We start from the raw sequence: 9,837 nt of genomic DNA, 5'->3' as shown, positions 1-9,837 counted from the left end.
AAATAAATTATAGATTGAATTTGGGATATAATAAAAACTTGTACGGATTAAATTGGAGTTCGCTATAATATTTGAAAGCAAATTATATTAATTAGAAAATTAGGAAGGACATAATGGGTATTTCGAGAAAAGTTTAATTAAATATATAAAATAATAATATTATATATATAAATAATATATTGTAGAATTGAGGAGAGAGAGAGTGTGTAGAATGAATGAGGCGGTGGGCCTCTCTTGTCCATATTACTATGCACACTTACGCATAATACAAACTCACACACACACTCATACATACACAGCAGCGCAGAGTTAATTATTTTTTAATTATAAAAAAAAAAAATTATTTTATCATAATTATTTTTAAATATATAACAAAAACATGACGAGTCGCGATTCGTCATTAAATAAATGCCGGAAAATGCAAAAGTTCCCAAGTCGGGATTTTGTTTCCCGACTTGGGAACTTTTGCATTTTCCGGCATTTATTTAATGACGAATCGCGACTCGTCATGTTTTTGTTATATATTTAAAAATAATTATGATAAAATAATTTTTTTTTTTATAATTAAAAAATAATTAACTCGAAAAGGCACACACAGTGAGAGTGTGAGTGTGTTATATGAGCAGTAGCAGAGTGGGTGTCTTCTCCACCAAAAGTAAGGGTTTAAGCTTTCTGCACTCTGGGTAACTAGGGTTTCTAAACCTCTCTACATACACACCATTCTGTCTCCATCTCCACCACCACCATCTCTCTCTGCCGCCTCCTCCTCGTCCGCTCCCTCCGCCGATACTCCTCCGCCTCCAATTCCTTCCCCTTCCCCTTCCATTCCCCCATTCCACATACCTCCAATCAGGAGCCCCAATACCCTAATCCCCCCTCCGTCCCTAACCATTTCTATTCCCCCTCTCCTGATGCCTCCAATTCACACTACAATCCTAACATCACCGCCCCTGCCGCTGAATCCTCAAATTATAATCACAGCCCCCAGTTCTCCACCTCCGCCGCTCCTAATCACTTCTACTCCCCCGATGCATCAAATTACCATTACAATCCTCATGCCCCAGCCCCTTCCGCAGAATCGTCAAATTATTATCAGAACCCCCAGTTTTCCACCTCCGCACCCCCAAATCAGTCCCACTTCCCAACTTCCACCACCACCAACTTCCCGGCATCTAATCATTCCCATTTCCCCATTTCCTCCACTACCAACAGCGCCGCCGCCCCTGCTTCGGCGCCCTTTGTCCCCCAACGGTCGTACGGATTCTCGTCCGCGGAGGAAGCTGCAGCCGAACGACGCCGCCGCAAGCGGAGACTCCGGATTGAGCCCCCGCTTTATGCCCTCCGCCCGAACCCGCAAACTCCTCCGCCCAACGCCAACAACCCTGACAAGCCCCGCCTCCCTGATTCCACCTCTGCTCTCGTGGGCCCCCGCCTCAACCTACACAACCGTGTCCAATCCCTTATTCGCGCGGGAGACCTAGATTCCGCCTCCTATGTTGCTCGTCAGTCTGTATTCCAGTCCATACGCCCCACTGTCTTCACTTGCAATGCCATAATTGCGGCAATGTATCGAGCCAAGCGCTATAATGATGCTAAAGCCCTGTTCCAATACTTCTTTCGCCAGTTCAATATCATACCAAACATTGTTTCATATAATAACCTCATTGTTTCTCACTGTGAGTCCAATGAGATAGAGGATGCACTGAAAGTTTATGAATACATTTTAGAGAATGCTCCCTATAGCCCATCAGCTGTCACCTATCGCCACCTAACAAAGGGCCTGATTGATGCAGGACGCATTAATGATGCGGTGGATTTACTTCGTGAAATGTTGCACAAGGGTCATGGTGCAGATTCTTTGGTTTATAATAATGTGATTCTTGGTTTCTTGAATTTAGGCAATTTGGAGAAGGCTAATGAGTTGTTTGACGAGTTGAAGGAGCGCTGCACAGTTTATGATGGGGTAGTTAATGCAACATTCATGGATTGGTTTTTCAATCAGGGTAAACCAAAGGAGGCAATGGAATCATACAGGGACTTGATGGCTAGGAATTACAGGATGGTCCCTGCAACACGAAATGTATTGCTGGAAACGTTGTTGAGGCATGGAAAGAAGAAAGAAGCATGGGATTTGTTCCACGACATGTTGGACGATCACACACCACCTACTTTCCAGGCGGTCAATTCGGACACATTCAATATGATGGTCAATGAGTGCTTTAAGGAAGGGAAGGTTGACGAAGCAATGGATGTTTTCAAGAGGGCTGGGAAGGGAGTCAAGTCAAAGCCTTTCCAGATGGATGTGGCCGGTTTTAACAATATGATGGCAAGGCTGTGTGAACTTGAAATGATGGATGAAGCAGAGCAGTATTATAAGCAATTATGTGATAAGTCATTATCCCCTGATGTTAATACGTATAGAACATTGATTGATGCCTATATTAAGGTGGACAAGGTTGATAGTATGCTGGAGAAGTATACAAAGATGGTTGAGGCAGGTTTGAGGGTTATCCCTCCTTATGCGAATAAGTGGTTTGGGTTCTTAATTGAGAAGGGCAAAGCTGCTGATTGTTTGCCCATTTTGTCAAAAATGATTGATAGAGAACCAAAACCTGATGTAATGACTTATGATATTGTGATAAGGGGTCTAGCGAAGGAAGGTAATTTTGATGCCACTGCCAATTTGGTCAGAGATATGATGAACCAAGGTATTGGAACTACTGCTTCACTTAAAGAATTTGTGTTGGATGTTTTTGAGGGGCTAGGTCGACGGGCAGAGATCGAGAATATTTTGAACAGGTTTCCAAGTCCTTTCCCACCTCAGAGGCCTTTCCTAGGACCAAGAGGTCCACCAAGGGTAATGAGGCCACCTGAAATGGTAGAACAAGGAGTAAGAAGTCCTGCAATGCCATGGCAGACATCTTCTCCCCAACAGATGTCTTTTCCAAATCAATTTACAGAACAAACCCGTCAACCCCAGATGACAGAACATGTGGCACGACCACATCCCATACCGGAGCAGGAAGCAGGGTTTCCTCGCATGGCTGAACAAAGTGCTTCTTAACTTATAGGTGAATGTTTAGTGTTCAATTGGTCTGTTCTGAAGTATTTAAAATGTTACAGCTTGAGCAACTATTTTTTGGCTCGATAGAGACTGTGAATCAATATAAATATGATCAAAAAGAAAATTTTGTAAGAGTTGTGGACCTTGTAGGCATACCTGCCGGAAGTTGCAAAAACAGACATGAGCATTTATTATATTTGTATTTCATTAGTGTACTGGTTAAAGGTCTTATGACTAATAATGATTATTATGATTTTCTTTTGTGTTTTGTAGTCATGTTGTTCCACTTAATTTCTATTTCATGTATTTGGAATGAAGTTAATGATTTAGCAAGAATGACAAATGGGTGATTGCTTTTCAAGTACCCGTGTTGATTTGATCTGAAATTGGAACTCACATTCCGTGAATTTGTATATTACTATTATGCATTGGTAATCAGTAAGGCTTAGTACACTTTCTTTTAAAGTTACCTAGTGATTGCAAGTAAGTTTTATTTCACTGTTTGCTATATGAACTATGTGGGTGATCCATTCCAAGTAAAATGTTAGCCTCAATGAATACTTACATATCGTTTTAAGTTGGAAATTGGCAACCCTTTTGCATTCTCTGGAGTATAGCTGGTGAAGCACAAGTTCTTGACTGCGACATCTTTGTTCTCGCTGTGCATATATCGTATTCAGTTAGGTATGTGGTTGGGACAATCTGTAGACGGCTTTCACTTCCAAACTTTTGTTCTTGAACCAAGTCTTGAGATTCGTATCTTGGGGTCCAAACGGTTTGGACTCAAGATTTCCTACCGGAGGTCCTGCATTCGAACCTTGATGTGTGCGCTCGACTTTCTTTCATTCAAACAAAATAGGCAGTTCCTTGTCTTTTCTTTGATTATTTCCTTTCCAAGGGTGCATAAATGTGTTGTTACTTTTGTCCATCCTGCTACATCATTTACATGTTCTGATTTTTTTTTTGTTTCTTTTTTGGTTACTTTTGGGTTTACCAGTCTTCATAATCATCTTGTTCGTGCACAGATGCTGCTAATTTTATACAAATATGTAGGTCAAACATTGTTTCTCTTAATATTAGATTCAAAGATGAAGGAGAAGTCGGAGTAAAAAGTTGCTTGGGAAATGAAATGTTAACAAGACCAGGTTAGCTGATGGTATAGATGCAGAGGTGCAACGAGGCATTTTGATAGTCATGGCAACAAATGCAGCCTCAAATATAACATGAAGATTTATCACGCGTATTGATCAATGCAAGAAGAGACACAAACCATTGTCTGGAATGAAAGACATGAAACTAAGTGCATCTTGCCAAAACTCAAGAGGGGAAGAAAAGGAAAAGAAAAGCCCTCTGCAAATCAACTCAATTCATATATGTACTTTTCTGATCTTTTCTATATTTCGAAACTAAATACTTAAATTCTATTTTTACCTAATATTAGATGGGAACAGATAGAGCAAGTAGCACACTCTTTATTTGAGCATTAATGGACAAAATGGGGACAAATATACAAATTCCTTCTGGAAATTATAGCATGAGGCAACTACAATTTTCGAGCTTCAAATAATATACAACTATGAGACTTCATCTCATATGTTGCTAAACCGGCGTCAAGAGGAACACCATCCACAGTGAAAAAACCAGGAAAAGGAAGTGCAGTATCAACCAGTCGAACCCAAGTGGAACCGACTGCAAGTTGTGGGAGAGCAACTTTCTGTAAATGATTGGCACTGTTGAAGGCAACGAATAAGTCACCACCTGCATTTGGAGAACCAGATGTCACCTGGCTTGGTAATGCATCAGCCTTCAAAGTCATAGCTAGAAATTTGCATGAGGGATCATCCCACATAGGTGGGGTTCGGTCAGTTCCATGCCATTCGATGTTATCTTCCTTTAAGAAGCTCCTCCTTTGAAGGATATCGCTTCGCCTTCTTCTCAACAAGCTTAAAAATGAAATAAACTGTGTGACCTGAGTACCAAATCCTGATCTCAAAGCATTCCAATCCAAAGGTCTCCGGTCAGCATATTCTTGGGAGCCTCCAGTGGATTGGCCACACTCGTCTCCCATGTTAAGGACGGGAACGCCCAAAGAGATAAACAAAATGAAAAGGAAATTCCGGATCTGTTTAAGTCGCCTCTCTAACACAAGAGTTTTATTCGTCGGGCCTTCTTCCCCACAGTTCCAACTCAATTCTGATCCGAATGTACTACTACTGAAGCTGACTAAGTCCACAAGAGTAAGTCCAACATTTCTTGTAATAAAATTGATAGAGAATGCTGGTCCTCGACCACCCAAAAAGAGATCCCCACTACCACAAAGCCGAGTTGCAAGGTTGCTTATAGGACCTTGACCTCTCAAGAAGTTTCTCACGTCTACACAAAATTTTGCATTCATCTCCGCCCATCTCTTCCAGTGAGGGAATACTATTTCCTTTGTCTCCATCTCGTGTGGATCCCACGAGTCTGCTATTATCTTGGCTTTTGAAAGTACGGGATCAAAAGCAATAGCTTCAACCAAAGGAGGGCGTGAAAGAAATTCACCATGGAAACCTCTCATGAGATGAGATGCATTGATGAAACAGAATCCATCAATATGAAACTCAATCACCCAATAACGGAGGCTCTCTAAGACCATTTGTTGGACGATGGGGTAATTGCAATTTAATGCATTTCTAGATGTCAAGTCGTCCCCCCCTTCGGTATGATAATAAGAACTATCAATATCTCTTAGTGCGCAACCCTCACCTGTATGGGTGAAAACAACTTCCAGTAAGACCTCTATTCCACTGCCATGCAACTTCTTTACCATCTCCTTCATGGATTGAGCAACAGTTGTTGGGTCGCCAGTAGGTCCACACAACCTTTCAGGAGAAAAGAAATGCCACGGAAAATAGGGTCCCTTTTTCTCGTCGAAAGGGAAGATTGGCTCTAATAGGATGGCATTGACACCAAGATCTTTGAAATGATGCAATTTCTCTGATAAACCGGAGAAAGTTCCAGCAATATCACCTGGTAACTTACTAGACTTATTTTTGGTGAAACCTGTAATATTCAATCTATAAATAATTAATTTTTCCATCGGTAAGCTAGGATGGAACTCACCGCTCCAGTCATATGCAGGTTCCTTGTACAATTTTCCAAGGCATTTTCTTGGCAAACCCAACCCAAGGTCTTCAATAACCTTAGCATACGGATCCAACAGAACATGATGCCCTTTGTTATCAGTAGCACTCCTGCAACGATAACCATAGCTCACAAAGGGCATAGAAGAATCTATTGATGCATGCCAAATATCACCTGACCGATTGACATATGGATCCAGATCAATCTCTAAAGCAGGTTTCTCTAATGTGTTGTCCATATATAGACATAGAACAACACGTTCAGCATCGCGTGAGAAAAAGGCAAAGTTTATGAAACCATTATCTGAAAAAGAGATGCCCAATGGGGAGGGATACCCAGAGCCAAAACCAACTGGCACAATGAAATTTGTTTTCCTTAAGCTTCTGATAGTTGAGATTTTTGAATTAGAACCTATTTTGGACTTTAATAGAATTGAGACATAGAAAGGCGCTAAACTTTCCTCAAAATCCAACTCAACAGCTAACCTACCATTAGAATCTTTCACAAATGGGGTCTCGATGGTACTATATTTGCTATCAGCACTTGATCGTTGAAAGTCCAGCGGCATAAAATTTGTTGAATCGGCTCTAAACAGCCCCCAGATCATAACCAGCTCACTGTGTCCCTCATAAAGCTGCGAGGATTCAACTTCAACATAAAGTCCATATTTGTTGTTACTCTTCCTTTTGACGAGGGCTCTCAATTGACCACCAATTTCCATCCAAAATCGATATGTAGCCATATTTTCTGATGCTTTCACAACAGAAACATCTGAATTGGCCACTGATTTCAATACGTGAGGCCCATAAGAAATCCTTCTTACATATTTCACCTGTCGTCCATTGAACATTGCCTGTTTTGCAACGTCCAATCTTTTAGGACCACTTACTAACCTTTTCCCATAATTGCCACAGTTGGCAGAAAACAACTTAGTTGGCCCAACTATGCCACTGCTTGGGCAATGCGACTGCATTAGACACGGTACTGGATGCATCGCGACTCAGGCATATAGAAACGATTAGATCTCAAATTTGGAGTTTGACATGATCATATACTTGAGTCACAATCTCTTCCTGCCAAGAACAAGAACATCTGGATAATTTTCAGAAATCTATCAGCCAACTATGTAAACAGTCTCAGAACTGCAAAATTGCTTAATTCATGATAGATAAAGCAAGTAATCTTCCCCTAAAAAGTCTGCACAAGCAAGCATGCGCCTTCGAGCGCATAATTCATTCATTCTATCCAAATCCACCACGCAAAACAGCACTCAACCAGCACAACTCGAAAATCTACTTTAATTGAAAACAGGACCAAATGCCATGTCAAAACTCATAAAAACCAGACATGCATAACAGTTACTCTCACAAAAATGAACAAAAAGATATCAAGGAAAAAATAATCAGAAACACGACACCTTCCTCGCAAAAACCTCCAAAAGAAATCCGCACATTCGTCGCCGAAATGCAAAACCAAAACAAATAGAATTAAACTCCAACAAGAACATAAAAAGAAGAGATCTGGAGGAAACTCACGAGTGGCGAACCAATGATCCAGCAAGCCGAACGCCAAACCCAAAATCCAGCAAAGAACCCTAGTGAGAGAGAGAGAGAGAGAGAGATCAAATTGAATCCAGAAAAAAGAGAGAGAAGTCTGTACGTGAGGGAAGGAAAGAGCGAAAGGAAGAGAGGAGTGTGAGTACAGTCCTTTTAATAGATAGAGGTGGGGGATTTTGTTCCTGACATACTGTCAGACTCAGCTCAGCCCCCTCAACAACCACCCCTGCTCCTTAATTTATTAAATCAGTGATAACTGCTTCATTATCTTATGGGTTAATCACACTTTAACCCCTCTATAAATATTACATTATATTTTCTACCCCACAAAACTTTGAAATTATACTTGCATCCCTCTCAAAAAATTCTCTACTATCCTCCCGTTAAAAATTAATCTCGACAGTAAAATTACATAAATTTTTTATTTTACCCCTCAATTAATATTTTATATAATTTATACGAAATGATGAACGCGCATAGAAGTATAAAAATTAACTATATATATATGTCAGCATTTTTCACAAAAAACTTAATGAAAATAATACAACTGTAAATCGAGAATTATCAAAAGAAATGCAAGTGATTTTTTCGAAACAAAAATAGGTCTAGTTTCGTATTTTTAGATGGTGCTAACTGCTAATTGTAATTAATCCTTATCATAAAAGTCAATTAATATTTTAATATATTCCTCAATAATATTTAAACTATAAATAATAATGAATAAAAAATTAAGGGTTTGTTTGGTTCAAGTGAGAGGAACGGGGAAGTGAAAAGGAGAGGGAGAGGACAAAAGGCAAGGGGAGAAAAAGAATAGTAATTTTCCTTCAAATTATTTGCTAAAATATTAATTTTTATAATTTTACTGATTAATCTTTTTTATTTTATTTATAAAATAAATAAATTAATATTATATTAAAATAATTTTAGTATATAATAAAAGCTTAAAAAATTTATTAGTCAAAATATTCATCAAACAAGAATAAAAAAAAATATTAATTAAAATATTCATTAAAATGAGTATTGTGCATTTATTCTAGATTATTCAATTTAAATAAAATAAAAATCAATACAAATGATCACCGATGTAGTAGTTTTTCTGACGATTTAATTATTTTTTCTCAAAAATTATGTACTGGTGTTATCGGCACGAATACTTTTAAATGGTGCAAGTTTTCATTCGTACCCTTAATTATTAATTTTTATTTTTTTTCCATTTTTTGTTTAATTTTTTTTTTAATTTACTTCCTTCCAAGGGCATTATTTATATTAAGAAATGTCATTTGTGGGTTATGAGGACCTTGGTTCAGGGGGTCTTGTTACATAGATATTTATATAAGGATTAGTCAAATTAAAAATAAATCTATTTTGGTGATCAAATTTGTTAAAATTGATTTGATATTTTATTACATAAATAAAGGGATAATTACACTCTCTCTCGGCCTCTCTCTCAATATTTAAGATTCGAGCTTAGTTTTGGTAACGAATTTTTGAGTGTTTGTTCGAAATGTTCTTCGGTATAGTACTAAACCAAAAGAACTGAAATCGTCTTATTATGGTAAAATTATATTGTACCCGGTGCACTACTGATGTGGACGTATATTTTCTTCAAGGCAAGTAATGAATTCTGCGATTCGATTAATTTATAATTTCCATTGGACTACAATTCTTGCTGTAAGTTTTTTATTCTAATTTTCGTGTCGTTAACAGCGTTCTAATTATCATATTAATTTTTGTTCCAACATGGCTGATATTGCTTTTGATTTCTAAATCCGATTGTTATATTTCAAAACGTTATTTCTATTACACGAAATTGAAAATTTTCCAACAGGGAGAACTTATTTCTTAGATAGAAACAAATCTAAAAAATATTAGATACAATTTTCTAATTTACGACGATCTACATGTAATTATATTAAGTTTCATTAAAAAAAAGTGTAATTATTCCATAAATAAATTGGTCCAAATTAAATATGATGAGCTCTTAGAAATCAACATACAAACTTAAAAATATAAAAAGTTTAGGTTTAATTAATTTTTAAAATGTGGAACAAATTGTATTTCTTGAAATAAAAATTGACTTTTTGCAATGTCAAT

At 38.0% G+C, this 9,837-nt stretch overlaps 2 protein-coding genes across 3 annotated transcripts; one reads left to right on the top strand and one right to left on the bottom strand.

Annotated features, from left to right (window-relative positions):
* LOC105172509 (pentatricopeptide repeat-containing protein At1g10270) lies at window positions 727-3,332 on the top strand (the record flags this gene model as incomplete). The annotated part of the gene is given in 1 exon segment (XM_011093969.2): window positions 727-3,332. A coding segment is annotated over 1 exon segment (2,338 nt), but the record flags the coding sequence as incomplete, so codon positions are not given.
* On the bottom strand, window positions 4,517-7,955 carry LOC105172508 (isoamylase 2, chloroplastic). 2 transcript variants are annotated; one of them, XM_011093967.2, is made up of 2 exons: window positions 7,723-7,955; window positions 4,517-7,279 (listed from the first exon to the last, which is right to left on the bottom strand). In XM_011093967.2, exon 2 carries the CDS (start codon window positions 7,179-7,181, stop codon window positions 4,608-4,610), a length of 2,574 nt encoding a protein of 857 aa, XP_011092269.1. In that variant the 5' UTR covers window positions 7,182-7,279; window positions 7,723-7,955; the 3' UTR covers window positions 4,517-4,607. The 2 variants fall into 2 exon arrangements, with proteins under 2 accessions (XP_011092269.1, XP_011092270.1); XM_011093968.2 differs by having other exon boundaries at window positions 4,517-7,260.

The sequence above is a fragment of the Sesamum indicum genome, linkage group LG10 (assembly GCF_000512975.1).
Source record: "Sesamum indicum cultivar Zhongzhi No. 13 linkage group LG10, S_indicum_v1.0, whole genome shotgun sequence".
NCBI lineage: Eukaryota > Viridiplantae > Streptophyta > Magnoliopsida > Lamiales > Pedaliaceae > Sesamum > Sesamum indicum.
This window is presented reverse-complemented; position numbering and strand designations above follow the sequence as displayed.

Coding starts and splice junctions, on each gene's coding strand:
- LOC105172508 (XM_011093967.2), bottom strand. CDS start 7,181: ATGCATCCAGTACCGTGTCTAATGCAGTCGCATTGCCCAAGCAGTGGC.